Raw genomic sequence first — 26,667 nt, 5'->3', positions numbered from 1 at the left:
GTGCTCAATTTGGCGTGAAAATAAATTGAATTGCTAATTCAAACCAACCAACCAATCGTTGTTGCGGTTTTTGGTCAAGTTTTTTCAATCCACGAGTTGCAGGGAATGCATTCCGTACATGCCATTCTTTGATAATGAGCAAAAGGAAAAAAGAAAGAAAAGTGTGTTGCGGTTTTCACACTCCTCAATCAACACCCACCCAGCTGCTATATTTGCGCTGTTTGCCCTTCATCGCGATTGTTTTCCTTCGCCCGATTGCGGTGCATCCGATCGATTTAATGCATTTCATTTCACCGCTACACAGCGGAGCGAGATGATCAGCTTCTTAATCAGCTTATCAGCCTGTTAATCATCGTCACCTTCGCAGACAGGCTGGGCTCGAAGCCGTGCGCGAGCGTCCTGGTGTGACCGAATATAACACACCCGCTCTCATGGTATGCAAAATTGGCCTGCGCACCATGGGGAACCACATTTCGCGGTCAGTGTCAGTGTCAGTGGGGGTAGAAACGAAAAAAAAGAGTAAATGCAGCCCTCAAACGGAGCAAACGAAGAGGGAGAAGAAAAAAAACAACAAGCAAGCTGGTGAACGATATTAAAAGCCAATCCATTATCGTTAGCATCGGGTTCGAGCATTTAGCCATTAAGCCCGATGGCAGGGTTATGAGTGAAGTGTGCCCTTCACGGCGAGCGTGCTATGTTTTTCTTACCCAGTGCTTCCTTTGCCAAAAAGTGTGCATTTTACAACGCAAAGTCAGTTGATTTGTTTTCCCGTTTCACACCTCGTTATCGTACGCCCAGAGTCGTTCGTCCACCCATCAGCGGACCTCGAGATATATTCATGCCTTCCTTCGTTCATCATTCGGGCGAGGTTCATAAAAGTTTCGCTTCCTGCCAGGCTGCCCGCTAGATTCAATTCTGATTCGAACACATACTTCACTGCGCGGAGCCGCGTTTGCCGGATTGAACGCTTTATACTTACAGCCTCGTTTTGAAATGAAGGGGAATGAAATGCAAGCAGCTGCACTTGGGATGCATTTGCCTCTACTGTTGCTGCTGCTGCTGCTTCGGCTGCTAACATCCCTGCACTGACACTTCACAATAATCTCGCCAGACATAATCATATTTTTGCCTGTTTTTTTCCTACTTTCGTACATCAGAATTGAGAGGAGTTTTTATAACTTCTACCATCACCATCACAGTTTCCGGCGTGGTTGCTTATAGGAACAAGCTTCCTGTAACAAACAGACACTCGCAGAAAACTCTCCCAAGAGCTTTGCATCGCACTCTTACACACTTTTATCGAGTGTTCGTTCTTGAACTCCATTGCAATGGGTGCACACAGAGAAAAGAATAAACATCAAAACAATCATATTTCACAGGCACACGAGACTTGCGCGAGCCGCAGCAACCGTCCATGGCAATGGTACAGAGAGGCCAGCAAACGCAACCACCATCGATGATCGTCAGTTGGTCAGCCGCGTAGCGTCGTCAGCGTCAAGAGTCAAGAGGTGACTCCGAAATTGTTTCCCAGGAAGCGACCATGGGAGGGCTTCTTCACCGACCCAGCGGTGGTGCGGGCAGGCGTGCGGGAGTCGCGGGGATTGTAATATGATCGGATGCGCTTTTTAACAAATTGCCGTGGTGCGAAATTTAAGATGATATCTTTCTCGCCTTCGCGGCTCAACTTCTCTCGTCCATTGCTTGCAGGGAGGGAGCAGGGGGCAGTTGCGTTATTGTTCCTCGTGGTTCATGCTGCCCTTTTATGCTGTGGTCTGTGTCCATTATCAGGCGGCTTAGCAGGCAAACCGCCACATTCCCTACCTGGAAGCAGCTGGTCGAGTAGTGAGTATGTGTCCTTACCAGCGGTGGTTGGGTCAGTGAAGGGAATCGCTCCCTGGTTGGTTCTTGTGATAGGAGGCACTTCAGTCGTAGCTACTTCTCCCGTCCCGTAGCTACGTACGATTGAAGCATAAAGGTGTAAGGCTAGCACGCAATTAACGCGATATTTACAATGCAGAAAATGGGATCCCGTCAGATTACGTTGCCGTGCATGAGCTTCAGTAAACAACGGCAGAAGACGTATTTGAAGCAGATCAGGCCAGTGGTTTTCAACCTTTTTTGCAACTTTGCGTTTAATTGATTGCAAATTTCGCCACAAAAAGTTCAAAATACCCTCCTTGGGGTGATTTCCCTATCGATTGAAAACAGGCTGAATGTGTACTTGGAACCAAGATTGCAATATTTGATATGTTTTAACCAATCATAGGTATTTGTTTTTATGCTTAGTATATAAACAAGTTTGAAGCCTGAAGTGTAATTGAAGTCTTTTGTTTTAAATCACTGAAAAATATCACTGTGGTATGAGGGTTATGATAAAAAAGACACAATAATTTATAAAACATCCACAATGTGAATTGAAATAAGTAAAACTCGCTACCCATTTGTAATACCATGATCGCTCAAGCACCTTACCAAACGCCCAGTAGTGACCAATAGAGTATGACCTACCCGATTAATTCGGGCCTTTCGCAATGAAAGGCTACTCTAGTCAAAGTTCTGTCGCATTTCTTCAATACTCAAAATCTCTCATACATCCATTAATCGTTGAATGATTCATCAGTTGCCCCTACACGAAGCGTTCCCCGGGGACTTACCATCGAGTGGCCCAAATATTCGGCGGCATTATCAGAAATATACAGCAGCTTTCCGTTCTGTGTGAGCATCATAAGGAATCCAGATAGTGCCTGAAATGGAAAGGAGGGAGAAATGAAAGGAAAATTAAAGAAACCAGAACAAACAAACGATCAGCAAGAATATGGCCAGCAGCATTTCAGAAAAAAACGACACCTTAATAAGTCGTCCCGCTGTTGTGTAAGCTACGACTACATACTACAAATGTGGGAGCGACGATGCGAGGGGAAATCAATATTTTAAATCCCGCCGCCAATCCGGTCAGGAAGCTGCGCGCGGCTTGACATCTCGTCACTTAGCTCGGTTCAGCCACTTACGTAAACCTGACAAATCATCAAATTTCCCAATCAAATCAATCTCCGCGAGTGACATTCCTGCGCTCCCTAAAGCCTCCCATTTTCGAGAGCCCTGTGAGAGCGTTCGAGAGTGTTCGAGCCACTGTTCACACGGGACCACAAACAACACTCCACCTGGTTCCCATACGATTGCCAATCGGGTTCGAATCACGGGCGCATCGTAATCCGCATCATGTCGGAGCCTACACGGTGGCGCATACTTTGTGATTCGCTTTATCGGAACGAAATTTAGGTTCCTGAGCTCTTTGCTTTCTTGAACCGGCGTCACATATAACAAAAGTCGTTTTAAGTTGACCGCGTTTGGAGTTCCCGTGTTGAAGTGTCTCACTGCTAGCTATAGTGATTGGTTTGACGTAGTGTACACGCCTACAGTATGATAGGAACCGGAAATCCATCGAAAATATGTGCGAAATTTAACGTTTATTAAATCAGCAAAGATCATTTCCCTTGCGTTAGTGCGATTTGTCAAGATTAAAACATGAATATTACAATTATCTTTGTAATAACTATAATTACTAATAGTAATAGTAATAAATATAATAGTAATAACTATTATTATTATAACTTTATAAGATTAATAATAATATTCAATTCATGATTTCAAATAAAATGACCATAAAAGCATAATAAAGAAATACTGTTTGCTATATTTCCTGTTGTGTACAAATTCACAGATGAAGCATTTTCTCCATAGACCTTGACCAAACGGCTTCACAAACTTTGTTACCGGCTTAATACAGAGTACAATATTTCTTCTTCTTCTTCTTCTTTGGCTCAACAACCCATGTCGGTCAAGGCCTGCCTGTACCCACTTGTGGGCTTTGGCTTTCAGTGACTAATTGATTCCCCCCCATAGCAGGATAGTCAGTCCTACGTATGGCGGCGCGGTCTATTTGGGGATTGAACCCATGACGGGCATGTTGTTAAGTTGTACGAGTTGACGACTGTACTACGAGACCGGCTACAATATTTCATCACCACTAAATTGAGACAAAACTCGCTAATGTACATACGCCAACGATCACGTAGATGAGAATCGCAAACTTACACTACTGTACCAATCTCACTGATCCCATTTACCCGTTTCTTCTGTCCCGCTAGTCCCGGACAACCCATCACGAAACAATCGATCAAACGATCTTTTTCCCATCAGGCACATAAAATAGCTACTCGAGTAGCACCGTCAGTAGTTTTCGTTCGCTATTCTGCGATCAGTACCGGAGACGAAAAAGCGATCAAAGGAACGGTACAGCGTAACCATTACCCTTCGCTATGCGCCCATGGTGAAGGTGCATAATGGAAGCAGTAATTGTTGAGTGCAACAGTTATAGAAATAAATAAATCTATTGACTGTGGGTTGAGCAATCTTTAAAGCTCCTGCAGTGTACCGTAGCAAGCAAACCGGCCAAGAAGTGCGATGCAGATCGACAGTGCTTGCAGGGTGGCAGAGTGCAACAGGACGGGGACTAACAATCGGTGATCATTGTCGATGAAATAAAAGTAAACAATAATCGATTATCGATCGGTGGGCGAGATGATTGCATGTGATTTGGGGCGCATGCAAGTTGCCATTGCTTATTGCTGCAATTTATATCCTGCCATTCTTCGTATGATGGAGCGAATGGTTTATACACTGAGACGGTGGTATATGTTTGACGAACGTACTTTACGGTGAAGAAGGTATGCTGAAGTATTCCAACTGATAATTCGTTTGTTTAGCGATATATGCTTGCTGCTAGGATAGCTGAATTGTTTCTCACAACGGTGAAGATGTATCGAGGATAATAAAACAATTCATAACTGCACTGCATCATTCATATACCATAAGTGTGTCGTTTCCTTGCATTGTTGGAGCTCTTTGCGCTCGAAATCCCATACATCTGAGATGATATCAGTGATTCTGGGATATCGTTCTTTGCTGCTTAGTGATCAACATCCTTGATCATCTTATCCACAGTTCAAATGAAACCTATCCAGTCGAGTGATTTGTCATCACTATGATGACAGCGTAGAACCTGAGAATAACATTGTATGGTTGTTATTTATCCTAATGTGAATCCCACCAAAGCATATTTTGTTTTGATACATGGAATCCCGCATGTAGAAAAAAACAGTTATTTCTCTCCAGATCCGGGTATTGATCGGTGCTGCGTTATGGAAATTCCGGTCCTATCTCGATCATAATTCGAACGGGGAATCGGTGCTACTACAATACAAAACGAGACATAAAATCAGAATATACACTACGCTACACTAACAAAATAAAACCGATGAAGCTAAAAAACAGCTTCAATAGCCTTTCTTTAAAGCAGATCTGTATTACTTAGGGGATTTTATTTCTCGTATTCTCGTGCACAATTCCGACGCATGTCAACACTTAACAAACCGTGTAAATGGATTTTCCAATCGCTCCCTGTCATCCTGAAACCCCTTCAAACGTGCATCCAGTTTTGTTTGTGAAAAAAAATAAATGGAAACATGCATATCCCATCAAGTCTGTATGATAGAAGAAGACAAAGCATGACACACAACAGCCCAAAGATCCAGCGCGAACGTAAACAACTGTGTGAAGCTTCAGTTTCTTTGGTAGCTACGAAGAATTGAGCAGCATCGCCACACCGAAGACCGTGGAAACTGGGTCAGCTGTAGATTTTAGCAGAACGCTCTGTGGCTTGAGGGATTTGCTGAAATAGGATGGTGGTTATATGTGCGATTAATACAAAAGTATTACATTAAGAGATTCGTATAATTGGAGGACGAATTTTAGATTTAAGAGCTGTATTAACTAAATGGTTTCTTGTCTTTCTTTGGAAATGAACGAAATAGTGTATTGAGTTAATTTATGAAACTATTGATATTAAGACGGATTTTTTTTATTTATATGTCTCAATCCTCCACTTGCACCAATCCATAAGTATACAACACATACTGAAGCCCATCGCAAACCCAATATGCACATGAGCGCGTCTGTAACAATCCGCAGCCTTAAATGGGCATCGTGGATATCTTCAAAGCTCTGCACCATTTGGAGTTCGCAAGAGCCTCGTTAACTTTGAGCCAGCATATACACAGACACATATACTCTCCAGCAACCCGTTGACCCTCGGACATCGTGTGGGGCTCTATTGTCCCTGCAAGCATCAAGCCCGTACAACGTTTCTGTTTACTTTAGTGCTTGTCGAAGTTTTCCATTTCATTCCATTTCACGTCCCATTTCAATCACTCGTTTTCCAGGCTTTTCCCTCGGGCGAAAATGATTAATTCATTGTTAATGCAATAAATATAAGCAAACGATCTTCGGGACCCTCGCCCCAAAAAAGGGAAGCCCTCGCCCGGTTTGCGACCGTGTACGTGACCAGTGACCACCCAATCGCAATCGAGAGTAAGCTTCGTTTTGGGTTGGCGCAGACGGAGCCATCCCCGTGCCGGAGTGAGTGAGATAAGTGCGACGGCACTAGAGCGAAATGGATGATTATGATTAATCGTTCCATTAGACGCATTAGGAAATGTGACTGAAGCAGACGTTCAGCCGTCGGACAGAACTGGTCGTCCTCCAGCGAGGATCCCGTCACCCCCGTTTTGGAACGACACTCGCAGAGCTTACCCGCGTTTTCGTTTGGGCGTGAGGTAATAGGTTCGATTGATTTGGTTTTGGCCGTTTTTTCGGCCTGGAGACAGTGCTCGTTTTGGTATCTCCCCTGTTAAATCGCCTACTTCTTATGGTTCAGCTCGTCTAAGCGTACCACTTGGGAGGAATTGATCGAAAACAGGAAATTGGCCTGGCAAATGAATGAATCGGGAATGATTCGATTGCCGCTAATCGCCCTTCGTACAATGGCTAAGGAGGTGCAAATAGTATACGATTTCGCCCTTTTTTGATGCTCTGTCGAGGTCGACTACAATGACGATTCCAACGTACTACGCTGTTTGATGGCATGTAATTGCCATGAGACGGACGCTTTGCGGCCAGTTTGACAACAATCAGCCATCCCCGGCCGACAGGTTGCGTGATCTAATCGATTAGCTCTGGTTTGTGAGTCACCCCGTGTGGAAAAGGAAATGAGATCAGGTCAGACAAATTTACGATTCAAATCTTGTAAACATGGACTAAAAACGAGTGGATAAAACCGTTTTTGAATAAAAATTAAACCGTTTTCCCTTTGGTTGGTCTCGAGTGCTGGGTAGAACTTTAAATTAAGTGACATTTCGTAGTTCTCTAAACTCACTTCTTCAATTTGAGACATTGTATGATACTGGACAGCTAATTGGAGTTTAATTTTCTCCTTCAAGGGGATGATGTTACGCCATCCAGATCTGAAATTGTTCCCTGGTCCATATAATTGGGCTCTTATTGTGTTTCATGTGAATAAACTGCAACAATGTTTCAATTCTGAAGAATGGACAGTTACACTTGGCTCAATAATTGAAACAAAAAACCGGCCAGTTCAATAGGGAAAACACAATATAAACCCAAAACATACGCTTCCTGAGCTGACGCTCTGTTTCGCTGGATCCTACAGAAAGGAAACATTTCGGAAAAAAAGAATTTCAGTATTACGAAAAATAATCTTTCAGAAGCCGATTAACTTCCATTCGCGATAAAACAAAAGCTTTCAGACTTACTTTGCGTACGTTTACCACCCCCTTCCGTTTATTCACCATTGTGCTGAGGAACCGTATTACTCATGAAATGAGTCTTTCGATTTGAAGAATTAGCTGGCGATATCGATAGCGACAGAGTGACTGAAAATGGAAAATGAAACTGATCGGCCAATTGACGTAGGACCTACGAGTCCAGAAGGACAGCAAAGAGAAATAGGTGCCAAATGCTCGAAAACGTATCCAATGAAGCTTGCCAGCAAAGTTTGAAACGAAGTTAAGCTTTAAAGTGGTAACGTGATATTTTGGTTGTAATTCTTTCCCTTCACTTCGCAAAACGAGCTGTTGATGGGTTGTTTTCAGCGACGGTCGCAGTTTTATTCCATCTCGTGTTTCAAACGTTCAGGGGAAATGCTCTCGTTTTGTGTTCCTGTTACATTTACGGTTGGGCATATGCTGTGCCTCAGACGACTGCATCGCTACGGTTTGGTACCGTTTTGTGAAAGTGATGTCACACCGAACGCTTGCAAGTTGTGTTGGGCTTTGTTTTGGGGGTGCCAAGAGTCAGGCAGGAGGATTTTCGTTAGCAAGGATCGGAAACGAGGAAGTGCGCCTGTAAATGAGCGCGTCATAAATCACCTTCTAGTGAGGGAGTGTACGCGACCGCGACGTAGATCGAACGGACTTGTTGGTTCAGTGTTTCAAGCCGCTCGGTGCTTTAATTGGGTGTTTGAACATAACTAGAGGAAAAGGTTTGGCTGTGGTTGATGTATCATTTCACCACACAGGTTAAATTGTCTTCGAACGAAAAATCAATCATGCAAGAGCTGATTTTTATGGTGCTAGTTTTCTTAATGAATTATGAATGGGTGTCAGATTTGCTTTAATCGATCTATTTCTTACTTAGAGGGATGGATTTACTATTAAAGAGCATTATTTTTCGATTATTTTAAATGATATCTTTATGTTAAACACACCTAACAATCCAAATAAAACATTCCATCGTATCAACCAATGCTAACAAATCAATGAACTGAACAGCGGGAGAATTGGACCGTCAGTTCCCACTGATGACTACTTTCGTTCGCTCTAACGAGCTTCTCAACACTCATCCACCTCCTACAAAGTTGGCCCAGTTTCACAGCATTAAACGGACGATGAGTTCCAACTTAAAAAAAACTAAGCCTCTCCTCTGTTTTCATGCGTCTCATCAAAACTCACTAGCTCAATCAGCGGCATGTCACGTTCGGGAATCGTTACAATCCCATCGCTAAGCGAACTCCATACATGGGAACTTACCCATATCACCTCACCTATTGGGAGGGAGGAAAACACATTCACATACACAAACACACACACACACACACACTGCTATTTCCTTTCCCATTCCTCTTCCATTACTTTGCACCCAAATCGATCAATTATAATTACAACTCATCGGCTTTAGGCTCGCAGCATGTATTTAATTTTTCGTCGATGAAAATCATTTTTGCAATCGACATCCAACGCAGGGGGTACAGAAGAGTGCTACATCGGTACTACAAGAGCCATTCCTTAGCTGAAAGTTTCATTCACAATAGAGCCTCCTTTTTCCGCTTCGTGTTGAATGAATTCCAGACTCACCTCATGTATCCTGGTCGCTGGGCATTATCCCATTAACGTAGATTGGACACCTACGCCTTTTTCCGGTTCCAAAATGAAAGTGTTTTTTCTTTGGGTTTCTCATGGGAGTAGTTAAGTATATGGATTGGGTAAGTCATACTACCTGAGAAGTACTAATGCTCAGTGTGTGTATGCATGAAAAGGGAAAACGGAGATATTTCTCAGCGGTCCGTTGCTAAATTAATCGAGTAGGGCATGCAATTAGCAAACTGACTGCTGAACGATGATTCAATAGCTGCAAAATTAATGCATGCGTTTGGGATACTGCAAACAACACAGGATCCCGTACAACCGTGGTTTCATTTATATGCTAGTTGATAGATTCATTCATTCATACACTAATAATAGAGGTTGTATTATGCGGGTGCATATGTTTCAGCAAGTCGTGGGAATGTATCGTTGAGTGTACAGAAAAAAATACCTTAGAAAATCCTATATTTGGTGTTGGCGCCGAATGTAAACCGATTTCGATGCTACGTTTGAACACTGTAATGGAAGAAAATAAAAAAAATATTGATTGATAAAAAAACAGTAATTGATATTGTAGATTGAATTTGAATGTTTTTTGAATGATTATTGTAAAATAAAATATTTTTAGTTATATAAATTATTTTACTATTCTAGTTGAACATAAGTGTGACGATCTCGATTGAACAAACGCTCATGATCGTTATAAAGGTTACAACCTAAAGGTTGCTTTAGACCTTGCGTGAAAGTGAACGTGAAATTTTGCTCGCTGAATGCGTGAATGCTTTTCAGCAACGTTATTTTTTTCTTGACCCTAAAACTTTACTCACTTGGTTTTGACATATGGGGGAAAACCCTTTTCTAGCCCGCGTTAAAGCTCCAGTGAAATTGGACGTGAAATTTTGGGTTTTTTTTGCTATATTTCATTGAATATTTATCAGAATATTGAATATACACCAAAAGAAAGGATTTTCAATTACACAACTATTGAGACTTTAGACCTGCTAAAATAATTATTTAAATGCATTTCTTTTTCATTCCCCGATGATCATTATTTTTTCACCGTGAACAAAGCAGAGAAATGCATTTAGTTTATTCAATATTTTTACAGCCTAGATCGTTGGGGAATTTAATATCCTATCTTTTGGTGTACGATAAGCCATATTCTGATAAAAAAATGTTAAAATAGAGCAGAAAACTCCAAAACTTCACGTCAAATTTCACTGCTGCCTTAACGCGAGCCTTGAAAGGGTTTTCCTCCGTATGTCAAAACCAAGTGTATAATGTTTTAGGGTCAAGAAAAAAAAAATAAAAAGCTTTTTCTGAAAAGCATTCGCTTATCTCAGATTTATTGTATATTCCGATTAAAAAAACAATTCATGGGGACTTTTGTCATTACTGTTATAAAAAAATCAATTATACGTTGGCTTTTCTATTAACACAGGAAAACAAATTTAAAACATTTCAGTGCAATAATTTCATAACAAACAACCTCCTACAGCCCGATTCACTGTTTAACTGTGAATATTCAACTAAAGTGCAACGCATCCCGGATATAACATGCTATCCAACGAAATGTTATCCAAATATACGATCAATAATCATCAGGTTGATACGAGCGAAAGGAAGAGAACACAGCACAGCTCACTTTGCAAGACAGTCGATGTGGTGGGTGTATGAATCCGTTTCACGCTTGCTGCAGACTGCTGGAACGAAACGATCTTCTTCGCAGTGGGTGGCAAATTCTACCCTGTGGCTATGAAACTCGCATCAATCGAGCTATGCCGATCGTTGTGGAAGTCTAGCGATGACAGACAAAATCGGTTAAATCTATCACTCGTATCAATGTTAGAAAAGCGTTTATACAGAAAGACTTTATTTTAAAACAAATAGTTTCAAAAGTTTGTAGCTATTTATGCATCATTTCTGTTTCATTTCTAGTTTCGTTCTATACAATAAATTGGTAAAGCAATACGCAATAAGCTACCAACTGAGATACCCTTTCAATTCTCATAATTTGGCAGGTGCAGATGCCGATCTCTCGAAGTTGCCAACACATGCACCGAGAGGCCAAGCCTCATGAACTTATTGGCCGTTGCGCGGGCTGCAGAAAAGTCAGCCCGATCATCAGGAAGTATCTAAAACGGCCCACGCAATACTGGAGACATGTAGCCTGGCGGAAAATCAACATCAACGACGAACAAGTTAACCCGTTCGATTGGAGCAATCGACGATCAGGGTTGATTTGGGCGCTCTTGTGCGCTTTCCTGCATCGCACTTTGCTGCACACCGTGGTGCAAACGTTCGATACAGCGCGTGGTAATTGTTAGCTGTCAGTTTCGTTGATTGGCCTTTTAACGGAGGCAACACTTTTACAGAGCGGGCCCTTTTAAACATGGGTAGGGCTGGCAAAAAAAGCAAACCGACAGCTTACACACGCTCCTGGGGCTCAGCAGCATCGGGGCAGGATTGCGTCTTTCATTGATTTTCTTTAATTGATGATGAGTACGATCAGGTTGTTCGTTTGCTGTGCGCTCAAAACGGTTGAGCTTGTAAGTAGACGACAGATGACGTTTGTGGCCCTGTTATATTTGACAGTTCTATTGGCTACTTCGGAATCGTCGTAGTTGTCAGATCAGCTGGGTGTGCTATAACGGACGGTGGTAGTTGTGCATTATTGTCGATCCGTCATAATAGCCTTAGTGTGGGTGATACATTCTGACACAAAACGATCGTTCTCGTCGACCGCTCAGCGGTTACAAGAGAGAAAAAAGAAAATTATTTTTACAAAGGATTGAGCAAAAGAAACAGTGAAATTAATTGACCCAACCGACACTTCAGAGCGAGAAAGGTGTGAGCAGCAATATCCTGTCGATTAAAGCTACTGTTAGCACGTTGGTGTGAATAAAGGATAGTTGGTGGTCTTTGGACTCGGATGTTTATTTTGATCTTCAGGAAATCCCTTAAAAGATAAATTAAAATGAAGGAAGAAAAATGAAACGGATGAATGAACATTTTACGAACCATTCATCTGTAAGATTATCAGGGTGGTCTAGAGTCTATAGGAATAATTATGATGCTATGCAAGATTCATAATTGTAATGTGGCAGTATGCGTTTTGGAATTTATGTTTCCTAATTTAATGTGCTAAGACTCATTTCAAGATGTATTAATAATTGTTATAATTATTGTTGGTAAATTGTGTTTATTACTTTATAAATAATATTTGCAGGTGCCGTGACGTGAACAGAACCTTCTAAAATATCGCAATCCTTATGACCAACCGTTATCGGACACGATAAATGACGTAAGCAAAATTTCATCAAACGTAGGCGGCCTTACATGACTGACAGCAGCACGCATAGAGATCGCCTGTCAAATGATCTGCGAAAGGGTTAAGCAGAAGGTCGAGGGCAGTGTTTGGTGATAAATGAAATGGATCATCCCAGCTGGGAATTTTCTTATGCTCGAGCTGCCATGTGGATTAATTTTGTCCCCCTGCTCTCCACGTATATGGCGTCTGACCTGCAGGACCTTTGTCGATGAGCCGGACAAGCTTACTTATGCTTACGCCCGCTAATTACTTCGCCCGTGAGTCGAACGACTTTGCGCGAACGCTCGGGGCCGAAACGTAAGGGGCCGAAGCGATAATAAATGAGAACGGGCGGTTTCTTCTTCTTCGTCTTCTTTTCTGCGGCACACTATTACCATCCCTTTCAACAACACTGCACCCACCCAACGATCATGATCCTCTCGGCACATCATCTCTTTAATAAATATAGTTAAGCGTTTGACTAATTGATTTCTGTCCCGCTTTTCCGCTCAGTTTGCTGCTATGATGCTTGATGCTGCCATCAAGCTGCTCAACAGATAATTTGAAAAAGCCGAACGAATAAGCGAGCGAGAAAGAGAAAGAAAGAGAGAGAGACTGTTCTTCGTGTGGAAAGCGAAATCTGCTCGGCACTGATGACTCAAACAATTAATGATCGGTTTGGCTCACGTGAAGAAGGAAAACATACTGACGCCTTTCCCCAACTACCTTGCGCACACTTCACCTCGTCCGTTCCCAGCTCAGGTCAAAGGGTGGCTTCGGGCGGAACCGAAAATGTTTACTCACACAAAAGATTTCCAGATTTTTCATTTCCCCTTCTGTTGCTGCGTTGCTGCCCTCGGTAATAAGTGTTTTTGTGTGCTGCGAACGTGGTGGCCGACCCTGGTTGTGGCGCTTCGGCATGCTCTATTTTGCCGCCAGCAATCGATTCAAAGGCGTTACCCGGTCAGAAAGGGCGGCAATGCTAAATGGTGATGAGTGAAAATTTTGTGTCTACCAACCGGGCGGGAATGGGAAGAAATTTTTGACTCAACCGTGCCACATTTGATACACGGTATGTCTGGCTGTGTGCTGCAAATGCTGCTTCCCCGCTAGTTGCATCATGTATCCCCGTTCATGGCGTTTTCGTAAAACTCCTCGTTTGCGGTTCGGCTAAAGTTCCACGAGTCGGCGCTAGATAAAACTGCTGACAATCAATCCTCAATCGTCCCGTGCTAATGGTAATGTTTACACCTCTACAGCAGGGCCCGGTTTCGATAAACCACGACAAGCAGATATCACAAACACTCCGTTTTACGTACTCAACACAATAGTACTGGCACGGGGAACGGGAAAAGGAAAGGTGTCTCCCGAAAACCATTAAGCGCTTACACCATTATTATCCCCGCGTAGACGATTCGAATACGGCGGGGAAGGCCAATCTCTCACCCGATACGATACGAGGCTAGGCTGGCTAGGCGAAAACAATTTCTTTCCCCCCGGCTCCCGGACTTCTCGGGATCGTTGGCGCGGTTCGTCGTCTCAATGGCATTGAAATCCTCCGTTTACCGCGCAACCTACAGGGTACGATAATAGTAATTCAGACGCGGAGAGCACACGCTGGATTCAGATCGGCTTGTTCAGCGGTGCAAAAATGGGAATATAAATAAATGTTGAACAAATATTGAATAGAATTTCTCGCCGCAGCGAGTTCACCATTGCTCGCGCCACTAAATGAGCAATTTGAAGCCGTAAAACCGGTGTTTACGCTGCGAACCGTACAGCACCCCCCTCGGAGGTGATTAGAAGTGTGGTGTTGCCCGGGGTGTCACGGTACACGTCGTTCCTACCGTGTGTAAGTTATGTTGTGAAACATGGGGAGAGAAGGCATGTGGTGGAGTTGGTTGAGGATTATTGCGAAAACCTTCTAACTTTGGAGAGAATCGTTTAGTGTAAGCACGGGAGGGCAACACACTCTCGAAAGCATCAGGATATCGTTAGAGCAACACAGCAGCAACAACCATCCGGTTGTGGAACTGCGGTACTGCTGCTGACGAGGGAGCGGCTTGTTAGGTGTACAACATGCCGCAACAAACAGCCAGCATTTACAAGCATTTTGGCGCGCAAACGAATCCTCACCAATTCACACTACGCTTCCCGGATGACTCGCGCTGTTGTGGCACTCGCGGAAGGTGACCTCCACAGTCGACTCCCATTTGTAGCGTGAGAAAATAATCTATCCTATTACGAGATCGGTAGAGCTCGGGAAGGTGCAGGGGCCTGCAGGTAAGTATTGGTGGGTAATCTGGTACGTTCGATTCTGTCCAATCAGTGTACCTTCTATAGGATTCCGTCCTCACGCAACTATTCTGCTGTCCTCTTTTCCATCCCACCATTCAGCAGTGAAGTGGGTGAATGAATTTTTAATTGAATTTATTTGCCATTCGATACGGTTTACCTTGTTATTTGTCAACACTTACTCGATGGCTTTTCATGTTAGATCTTCCTGCGGTTTCATACGGAATCGAACAGATCGATTGAAATTATACTCATATTATCTGACAACGCGCGTAGGTTCCTTTTATAGTAAGGAAGGCAATTTATCGACTACGGTTATGTAAATATAAAGTGCGATCATTAGTATTACGTTGCTTAAACATTCCAAAATGGATAGGTGCATTGTTTTGCTTCGTGGAAGTAGTATCATAGAAAAATGGTTGTAGTGTCATGCACAATATTTAATGGTTTCCATTCAAAAGCTATAATAAAATATTCTGATAGACTTTGAGATATTTGGATTCATTCAACAATTCAATTTCAACTAAATTCAATTTGAGCTTATCATAGATTTGAATCCATACACAATTGTTTATTTACATTAAATAAATTTTAAATTTTATTTTCCTTACTTCATAAATAAACAGCAATGCTAAACAGCTGTACACAAGATAAATCATCAATGTCTCAACACTTCAAACAGCTTATCACGCTTTCGTTTGGATAAAAAATAATAATAAGCCCATAAGCTGTTGCATTGTGTTGACATTAGCCGTCACCGTGCAGCATTGCGCGGTTCTCCACACAACGGTGACACGTCTCTTCTTGAGGTAAGATCCGTTTCGTTTTAATTAAATAAATCCCGTCACAACAAGCATTCCGACCCATGCCAATGGACCAACGAGCGGATGTATAAACTATTAGAACAAATTAATTTTCATTCCATTCAAGCGGATTAACCACTCCGAATGACAACGCGCTTGGCGGAGTGTGTAGCAAGCGGGTAGCAGCTTGAAATGGATACTGGGTGACGCATACCACTGTATACAGCATAAACACCTATGTACGATATGTGCACTTGCATGTGCCCTGCAACACCCAAGCGCGACAAATCGTGAATCGCGTTTGTGTGTTTATTTGTGATCCATCGTTACGTTAAGTTGCAACGGCGCCAATCCGGCCAACCATGACAACCTGCGCAGCACGCGAGTCCATGCCCGGAGGAGGATATGGGCTGCCATTCTGCACCAGCAGTGCGCTATTGGCCCTTTCGATTGGGTGCGGTTTACGAGGACACGGTGGATTGCTGTGCCCCGTTTTTTTTTTCATTGCTGTCTTTTTCGTCTAAATAGCTAAAAGTTAAAAGGGACAGTAATTGAATGTCACATGTACGATTGCGAACGTGCTCACGTCGAAACGCTCTCACGCTTTCGTTCACACCGACCCCGACACGGGGTTGGGCGCAACCCGGTGCAATTAATTGCACGACAATAAGCATAACAAAACTGTGCTACGTCAGAGTAAAACGGACTGTTTTACAGGGGATTCTCTCATCATCAACCCCAAGGGATAACCTCACGGCTGTTACTCTAAGCCAGAGTTTGTGGGTCTATTGATTAGGGCGTCATAGAGAGGCATGGAATACGCAACCACAAAATATCGAAACGCGATGATTGATGATTGTATACGGCAACTGATCCGATGTATGTTTGATGTCTTAGCCGCACAGTGGAATCAGATCATCTCCATAAGCACGTACAGACAAAATGCGGCTATCCAAACAAATGTACTCCGAAACCGATCGATCTTGTTACGAATCTATTTGTACAAATTGTCCTAATGTCAAGCGATTTAAGGCTAAGGGACATGTTTCAAAATGAAAAATCACACATATACATAACAAGAGAATTTATTTAACGCTTTTTTAAGTATCAATCGATTGACAAACGATCGCAGTCTTCGGTAATTCAATTATAGAAGTGGGCATTTGAATAGGATTATCTGGATCTAAAGTCTACGGAAATCGAAACCTACCATCAACTGAGTGAAAACTACAATGCTACATGAAGTTTTTTTAGGCGACTAACCTGCTCGATCTATCTTTTTTTCAATCATTCCTATCCTCAAGAAGATTTTGAATGGCGGTTTATTGAATTCAAGCATATTCTTCAAAGTCGATTTCTGATCGAATTCCTGCCAACGCAGAAACCAGGGAGCGTTACAAATTTTGGAACATTGTAACCCCCAAAAGCTCCAGCTAGGTGGCTGTGGGTAAAAATAGATGCTTACGTTCCTTCCCGTCGTTAGCCTCATCTGCTGGCATTCATCAGCTTTGCTTTAATAATTTCGTTACGGTGGTTAAGCCGTTCTAGTTAGCACCCCAACGCGCGCTCGCTGCGGGAACCGTACGAACCTTGAAGCACCGAAGCACCGCTTCTGATCGACGCAGGTTGTGAGACAGAAAAACCTCGAGATGTCGATTTTGAGGTGCGGACTTTTTGTTTTCGATTGCCTGTTTCTATGAGCTGCATGCGGGTTGACCTCCGAAACGTGGTTCACATCGATGTGTATGATTGGAACAGGTTCCCGAAAGTCTGGCAGAAGAAACCGATACCTAGGGCCGTCCTCAACCACCTCGGGACAAGGACTCCCGGAGAGGTCCTCGAGGGCACACAGCTGTTGATTATTTCCGATGACGATTCAACTCTTGCTGTTCGACAGCAAGCAAAGCGGGAGCGTTTTAAAATTGGACAATTGAAGTGTGTCGATATGAAGGAGATTGGAGGGAGCAAAAGTCAGCAGGCGCGGGAGGTTTCGTGAGATATAAGTAAATTGATAAATTAGGCACGGGCTGTTCGTTTGGGCTGTGCTGCTGGGTATGCGCGCAGTAAAATTGATTCTTCTTCATCGCGTGGTAAAAAATTCTCAATCGACGAGATGATTGGCATGGGATCCGTTGGAGAAGGAATGTTTGGTATGAAAATGCGGAAAACTGGGTCGAGTGAATCGTGCAATTACACGGCATACAGCCGGAACGGTATGCCAAAAATTTTTATCACTGCGGTTTTATGTTTCCCTTTGGGGGAGTGTGGAGGAATATGAGCTCGATGAGAAACAATGATCGATCTTGATTTAGTGATACAATCTGATAGATGTTTTTCAATTTAAAGCGAAGTCTGTATTTTATTGAATATTAAACTTATGTAAGGGTCTAAGTATGCCCTTAATATCAATTCAAACCAAAATCTTTTTGCTTTCTTTATTTTGTTCTACAGCTACACGCTACTCGTACAATTATTGAGAACCATCATCCGTTGATGATTTGACACAATTTTAAAAATTTCTTGTGTGTAATGAATGAGCTAAATACCCACACGACTCGATTTGGTGATGAAAAACCGCCGCGATATACGTACGTGACTGGGGCGATTTGTCGCTTTTAGTGTGCTGGGCATCATTTTTCCAATTAGCCGCTTGAAAAGTCTCATCTTAAAGCGACGAGTGCCGCCTTTCCTGGCCGCACAGCGCCGGCAGAAATGGAAGTATTCAATCGAAGGGTGTTTAAAAAAAGCTTACAAACGGAGCATTCCCGCTTTTTGTAACTCAAACAAGCCGCACCGAATGTGACAGATCGTGCCGCTATCGCCGCCGGAACGGACTTGGCGGTTGCAATTAGTTGGCTAATTAATTGGAAGAACCCAGTGGGAGCACACGGTAGCGACATCTAACGGGAAACTTTCACTGAGGCCAGGATTGAATTCTAGCGATTCTTCCTCCATCAACCTACTACAGGACGGAACCGCTATTTTACCGCTCGCCGGATCGGTTACGCCCGCCACGTGTTGTTGGCGTGTGGTGTGCGTGTGTGATGGAAACGAAAGCTTCGTCACCGGATGAGAACGTGATATGGTTACATGAGGTGCCGTGTGTTTGGACTTTTGCCCACCTCGTCTCGCGAGGGAGTTTAAATGCTCTAACACTCAGCAGAAAAAGCAGTACTGCGATGTTGCCCTTTATTTTCTTTGCTCCACAGTTTACGAACTTGTTCAGAAGGTAAGCCGTACCTCGTTCCGGGTTAGCTTAACGAGTCAAGCAGCACATCAGTGTGGTTCATCTGTTTCCAGTGCTGTTGAGGAGCACTTCACGCAAAACTTAACTACTCGAGCCCGGAAGAGCCCTTAAGTCGGTGGGACGGCTGTTGCTTTTGTCAATCTATTTTCTTCCCTTAGTCAGTCATTGCTTTCGCCAGTTGGGCCAGAGAAGGTACAGAAAAAGGCACCCTGTTCCAGACCGCACGCGCGACTGTGCCTCAGAAGGATTTAGAGACGTCGCTCACTGACTCACCAAACCTCCAAAGGTGTTCCCGTATGAATGCGCGCTGTGATAGCTTTATGCGATCATACGATGCAATAGTTTGTTGCGCTTTTGTGCACATATGGCATTCCATACATTGGTTTGTTCTTTTTTTGTGGCAGAGGACTGGAAGTGACCTGGAGAGCAAGCTCTCAAGAAAATACATACACGATAAGTACCGTGTGAGGTCTGCCGACTATGAACCACGCCGATGGATTTGATCGAAGAGATGATACATTTGAAGTGAAGATATATGATGAATATCCATTATTTTTCTTTACATTTATTTAAACTTATTTAATTTTTATCAAACGCTAAGATATATTGTTCTTTCTCCACATTTGCTGGTAATGCCGCCAATATATAAAATGCACAACATGTAGTTCCCTATCTAACTATTTTTTGGCGGGAAGACCGTCACCCCTCGTCGATGCTTAGCGATTGTTTACCTTGTAGTGTGCGTCTGAAGAGGATCACAGATCAGTCGATTCATCATCCTTGTCATCATCATCGTCATCTGCCAGGTGATCTCACTAGTGTTGTAAATTTACAATATCCCACGATTCAAGCAGTCGAGAAACTGTGTTCAAAAACCGGACGTAAACCGTCGGAACATACACAATGGCAGGTGCGGTTCGATCGTCTTTCATTCAAAACGGCACAACAGTTATTATTCAGAACATTCCTCTACCAAGAGACAATCGTAGCGTAAAAGAAGGGAAACCGAAGTATAGCTCAAGAAACCAGCTATCTCAGTGTTGTGAGCTTATCTTGCGCAACTATCGCAAACGTTACCATAACGTAACATTTATTGTAGCAGCATTACGTTCGTACGCAGAATACAATCAAACACTTGTTTTGTCTTATTTTTGAAAAGTCTTATCAGTGTGGAGGGATTTTTGTTGTTGTATCTGCTCGATTATTTCGAGCACATCGCTAAGATAAGAGAGCGAGTGTGAGGATAATTTTATTAAAATGTTATACCATTATGAAGAATTGCGATCATTCGGTCTAGATAACGAAAACTCTATGGGGTGTGGATTTGATGCTGCTTAATTCTTTGGGAACCGACTTATACGTTGACAGTTGAAAACGCAGTGCAAAAGTTTGTTCACATGCGTGTGAATTGTTTTGTTCCAAGTTCGAGCTGGCTCGAGAAGATCGAGTGTAGGCTCCATGTGTTTCAACGATTGATGTATGTGGGTGGATCTTTATGCGATTGTTCTTGGCTACAACCTTTGCCCAGGAAGGGCTGGTAGAGTCGGTTATTGGAAATGGAAACAATAACATAACGCCTTAGGGCACAAGTTGTCAGATGTGGTAAAACTTGAACACAATGGCATTGTCGTTCGATAGTCATGTCACTGCGGAAGGTAACCAATTTATTCCAGGATTACGATCAAGAGTGCGAAAACCGTTTCTATTTCATTTTTTACATTACAAAGTTGTAAGTCAACTTGAAAGAATATTTTAAATTTTAAATGTTCTAGTTATGTATATCGTGATACACAAAAACAATACAATTCCTTAGATTCAATTACTGGAGCTACTAGCTTACCACCATTTTGTTTCTTTACGAGACCGGAACGTCACTTCAATAATCGAATGCAAATTTATGTTACATGTTCTGTCACCGAGCCGCACGTTCTCTGTCCTACCCGCATCGTATGAGCTCATCGCTTCTCATCACAAATTTGCCGTCATTTCATCATTACGACCAAGGTCGTCATCGCACACTCGACCACACTAGAACGTGGAGAACGTGTCGCTTAACACGAGCGACCAGTCGCAGCACGGGGACACAGCATCAGCATAAGCGAAAGATTTGCGGAGCGTTGTGCATCCATTGGGCCAATTATTGTCACGCAAGCCGCAGAGCAATCTTCATTTCCTCCGTTGCCGCCAAGAGGAGAGGTGTCATCCGCGTATCGGCACCAACAGCATTTCAGCGTTATGACACGTGCCCAAAGAGGTAGCAATGGAAGATATTTCTTGAAGAGCCGTCGGGAGAAACGAAGAGAAAAGTGGTTTAAAGCGGTTATCTGTAATTGGTTGGAATCGAATGTTGGGTCAGTTAAATCGTTGACGCGAGCGCTTTATTTTCGCCTTGTTTTATGCAATTAAAATATCTAGCCATCTGTGAAGCCATTTTATCGATTTCTTTGCCCTTTCGTTTGGTGTGGAAAGGGAAAATGAGCGACTGAAATTGTTGCTTCTTTTCTCTCTTTACGGAATATCACTATTTCGTATGATCGAAACGTGCGCCAAGCGACAGCCGGTACGAATCCGGAATCCATCCAATGACGAATCGATTTTCAACAGGTAGCTTCCTCAAGAATGCTTTATTTTCTTTGAAGCTATGGTCATTTCGTGTTGGATAAGAAGGTGACCAGAGGTGTAGGTGCACTTGTTTCATTTCAATTTCCTGTAAACAAGGGGTAGGTAAGAAGGGAGGATGTTTTAGTTAGAAGCTTTTTTCCAACCTGTAGCAAGGGGAAAAACATCATCTAGTTGTGCAGCCTTTCATGGGTGGTTTCTTGAAACGGTTGATCGTTCATCGTTACGGATGAAATTAATTAAATAGACATAGCATTTGCCACCAACCGCAAATGTAGCAGATTTTAAAGTGAAGTGTTTTTCAAACCTTCTTACCCTTTTCCAATGACCGTACATATGCACAAGCGTAAGTGACGTCCGATTAAATATGATGCTCGATGGCGAAAAATAGGGGAAAAGAAAAGCGACGTCAATCCCAAACGACACTCGATGGCTGTTGTTCGTTAACTCTGTTTTCGATGGTATGAACAAGTAACACGTGCCACGGAAGAATCAGAAACCGGGCACACTGCACATTAAAGCGTTTAATTTAATAAAATAATTGATTTTGTATGCTTGTAATTGCGTTAAAAGGAACGAAGAATTGTGCTGCCTAGTGGTTGGCTTTTGAAGCGGTTTGTTGTTTCTGTTCTTGTTATTGCTGCTCATCATAGTTTTTTAGGTAAATTATACAAAAATAATATAATTTCTCAATCAAATCTTATTAGGCATTTTGAATTATAGTTACATTCACAGTGCATCCTAATAAAACTGTCATTTTGAAGTGTCAATGTTATTTTAGCTAAATATGAATTTTACTGAACCATAAAATAACATCAATTTTATGACCAAAAACGTTCACAAAATTTGACCTATCATGAGTTGTTTCAATGAAACAGAAAACAAAAAACTTTAAAAAAGGTTAAAATTTAAAAAAAAATGATGGCACTTATAATCATATACAAAATATCCTTAATTTTAGATGTTCTATCCTTTATTTTAGATGTTTAGTTTATGTTTATAGAACATATTTATACTTCATTGTTAGAATTGCAACGGATTGTAAAAATATCAGTCCGGAATATTTTCATGAAATATCATTAATAGATTATCAAACCATGTGGACAACCCTTATTTCTTCTACGGTATGGCTCGTAGTCAAACGTTGTCAATATTTGTACAGATCCATCAATTTGACAGCCCTTGAAAATCATATCACAGGTACACTAACGTGTTTTTCTTCGCGCGTACTGATTAAGTCATCCACCCCCGAAAAAAATGTATCTCAATAACAACAATGTCGTACAACGTCGCCCGAACTATTGACCTTTTCAATAACATTTTGACTGATTTTCAAAAGACTTGAGCTGATGTAAAAAAACGACACAACGAAGAGGTGGAGCAGGGTATATTTTCTCTCTTTACGCAGCACTACCAGTCTCGTTCTGTTTCATGCATCATTTAGCGATCGTTTCCAAACTTCCAGTACAAACACCCGCTCAAAAAAGCGTCCGATTGGCGCCAGCACATGTGCTCTATTTTGTCTGCAGGTCGGTAAAATTCCAATCGATTTGTTGAGTGTCACTAAGTTCACCCTTCGCCAACCGCTCGACGGGGTTGACATTTGCTCTAGAAATAATCACTCAAAACCATACCACCCTATCCACCCAAACATTGTCACCCTCGAAATGACCGTAACTCTAATTCTGTGGTCAAACAAACGGAACCAACGGAAGAAAAATTGTTTATGTTTGCTATGCGAAACGCAGTTCGAAAGAGGGATGACAACGTAGCATAGTTAGAGCACCCGATTTGGACTTATGGCAGTCTATGCTATCTACGAAGGTTGACACGTACTGCGAAAGGTTGATCATCGATCACTTAGCCAATGGTCAAAATTAAGCCAAAACAACACAGCATTGAACACCTTAGGAAATGTTCATACGCATATAAGTAAGATTTGTTTTTCCCGTTCGCTTGTTTGCATATGCCCAAGGCAGCTCAAAATGAACATCGTTGATTTTTTTGGAACTGTTTGTATCGTGATTTGATTTATGATTTTAATGCCCTAAGATGGCAATGGTCAAGGTAGGGGCAAATTACAAAGGTAAAAAATATTTGATTTTGTTTTATGTTCAATGTGAAGCTGATTTAAGGGCTTAGGTGTTTCTCAAAAAACTAAAAAAATACCTTTTATTTATAAACTGTCATTGAAACATTCGTCTATCTATATCTATAGTGTCGTATTCAGTGTCATTTGTGGAAAAAATTGTTCTGATGTCTGCCGAATGCTACAATGAAAAAATAAACACACACACACACACACAAAATCTATAAAGGCCATTACAGAAACACCTCACCAGTGAGTAATCAATTTTTATTATACCACAAACTAGGCGTAGTTCATGATACCTAGCAACAAATCGAACAAAACCCTGCGAGGAAGAAAAGTTTATTCTCCAACGGAATAGATTTTTCACCACTCATCGCGAACAAAAACCGGGAAGGATGGTCTCCCCGGTAGCCCGAAGAATCCGAAACTAATTTACTTAACACCACAAATTGAATTTTTATCTACCCACAAAGATCGTGTCCAGGTGTTAGCAGCGTTTTATTCACCGGCTGATTGCAATCCCAGTTGGTGGCTTTTGCTAGGGTTTCGCTGAGCAGTGGACGGTTGCTGAACCAGTAACCAGTAGCGTGCGGCAATAATGATCCTTGTACTATGTTCAAATAATCAATCCAGCGACCCTCCCAGCATCGGAAGCCAAGGTGGATCGGATGATCGAAACGGTAGCAACAATCTTGGATTGCCTGATGATCTTGATTTCATGAAATATTCAACAACAAATGAACTTTTTCTTTTCATTTCTCTTTACTTGGTGTAGATGAAAAAAAAACAGCACGTTCATCAGTCGCATCAGCATACAGTGTGCGCTGTGCGATAAAAGGATATATGGATCTTTCCCCCGTACCAGGGGAGAATGATCGGCAAAGGCTATCGCCGGGTTGACCTTCGGAATATATCATCAAAGTGCATGGCGTAGCCATGTACAACAGCCTTGTTGTTAGTTAATGCAGAGCAAAAAAAATACTCACCTTGTTGGAAGTAGTTAGCTTTTCTCACGTACACACACACTAGCGCCATGAGCTGGAGCTGTGAAAGCCGCTGTCGGGTAGATTGGGGAAGCGGGAGGAGATCGCGCAAGTTTGCAATCTCGGAATTGATTAGATCGCGCCTCAGCTTCGAAGCGCCTTTGGTGGATTTATTTGCATCGAATCTATAAATAAAGAGATACATAATTATATTAAAGCTTAATTTATTTCAACTACACAATATTTATGTATAAAGTCATCGTCTATGCACATAAAATAATTTGTATAATAAATATTCTATGGTGGATCACTTTCACACATTTACAGCCAAGTTTTGTTTAAGCGAAGATTATTGCTCAGTAATATTGCGCCTGCGCTGAACCCAGCTTGATAGAAATAAAGATAATGACGAATAATGATTTTATTGGAAAGTAAAGTACCGGCTTCGGGAGACTAACAACCGTGAAAACGATGCAACAACATTCAGCACCAGCTCACATCCATTGTCGTCGATAATGGCCGTTGATAACGAAGGGTGCCGAAAAGATCGAAAATCACCGGAGGCGGCCAACGCCAGCTTATTGATTGTTCAAGCGGAAGAAGTGCCGCCTTCGCCCCATTTAATGGCGTTAACAGTGCAATGTCAAACGCCTGTGGAGCGAAAATTGTACGGCACTGGTACCGACGATCGATCAACGGCGGACGATGAATTTGTTCGGATGGTGGAAATGTGAAAATATTGGAGCGCCCGGGCGCAATCATAAGCACGCTTTTCCGCAATCAAAGTAAAATAAGGCTTCCCAACCTTGAGGCCAACCAACAAACCACAACCCGACCGGCTACGAACGGTGCTACGAATTTGACTGATAGTAGCGAAAATGGTGACCACTTAACCGCTAAGCATCAAAAGTCACCTTCTCCATCACGCTCATCATGATCTGTGGTCGGGTCCATCCGTCCGTCCACAGCGCAAGGGGTTCGTGGCTGTTGCGCCCGGTTAAATCACCTAGCCCATGCGAGAGCGCACGCAACGTACCGCCGGTCAGCGGGTTGAATTTCCAATAGTTCTCACGCTTGTACAATGACCCTGCCTGGTCGCATGTCGAGAGTAATCCTTGCATCGTCAAAGTTTGGAGTAAAAAGGAAGTTGAAACAGCCAAACTGCATGCTGGGTTAGATGCACGAAATCGAAAGGCAAGCAGTGAACCAGTTTATTCACAGTGCTCGCCGGGAACCTATTTCCATTACGAGCAGCAAGAAAGCGTAAAACTAAAATAAAACACAAATTCAGTACAAACACGTCACTGTTGGCCAAACAGATTCAAATGATCTGAATGCAACGGAAAGCGATGAACCTAATGTAAAAGAGAAGAAATTGGCTCACTCACTCACACATTTGCACAAATGTACAGTCCCGGCTTGCAGTCCGCACTCGCTGGTGCAGTATAATAATAACGAAAATAACAGTAATAAGCAAAATAATAATACCAAGAGTAATAATAGGGCTTATTATACAATCAGATAAATGAACACATTTGTTAAGCGTTTTCGGTGCGTTGTTTTACAAATATACACCGTCGCTTCGGTTGATCGCTTCGGCCACACAGGCAACACTTTCCCTTCCCGCCGCTGTGCTTGCCTGCACCTTCGTCTTCATTCCGCTGCTGCCTTCTATAATTCGCCCAATTCTGGTGGAAGAAGAGGGTGTAGAAAAATGAAGTGAGAAAAAACACCGGGATAAGTAAAACAATCGTACATAAACATTGGCTGGGGCGCGCGCGCGCGAAACCCCGAGCGCGAAAGGGTGCAGCAAAGCACCCCCGAAGGAAAACGTTCCGAAATAAACCTAGCCCAGGGGCTGGAAAGGGAACGAAATTGGCACACTCGGTCGTTCGGGAGGATCGCGAAAAAAGATCAACCCCGTCCTGTTGGCAAAAGAAAACCCCATTAAAATTGTAACAAATATCGCGTGATTTTACACGCAAACGTACAAATGAATCGTCCGAACGCGATCGCGAAGATCGTGGTTTAAAGATGCTA

The 26,667-nt window shown here is 42.6% G+C and overlaps 1 protein-coding gene across 1 annotated transcript in view; it reads right to left on the bottom strand.

Annotated features, from left to right (window-relative positions):
- The window catches only part of LOC120951865 (uncharacterized), a 100,547-nt gene that overhangs the window by 39,503 nt on the left and 34,377 nt on the right, over positions 1–26,667 (bottom strand). Inside the window, exons 3-5 of the mRNA XM_040370844.2 lie at positions 24,631–24,812; positions 9,730–9,794; positions 2,655–2,744 (exon numbers count right to left, since the gene is read on the bottom strand). Of these exons, the coding sequence (XP_040226778.2) occupies positions 2,655–2,744; positions 9,730–9,794; positions 24,631–24,812 (337 nt within the window). The remainder of the gene's footprint in view (positions 1–2,654; positions 2,745–9,729; positions 9,795–24,630; positions 24,813–26,667) is intronic.

This window comes from Anopheles coluzzii, chromosome 2, assembly GCF_943734685.1.
Source record: "Anopheles coluzzii chromosome 2, AcolN3, whole genome shotgun sequence".
NCBI lineage: Eukaryota > Metazoa > Arthropoda > Insecta > Diptera > Culicidae > Anopheles > Anopheles coluzzii.
The sequence above is the reverse complement of the archived record's forward strand: the minus strand, read 5'-3'. Positions and strand labels throughout refer to the sequence as shown.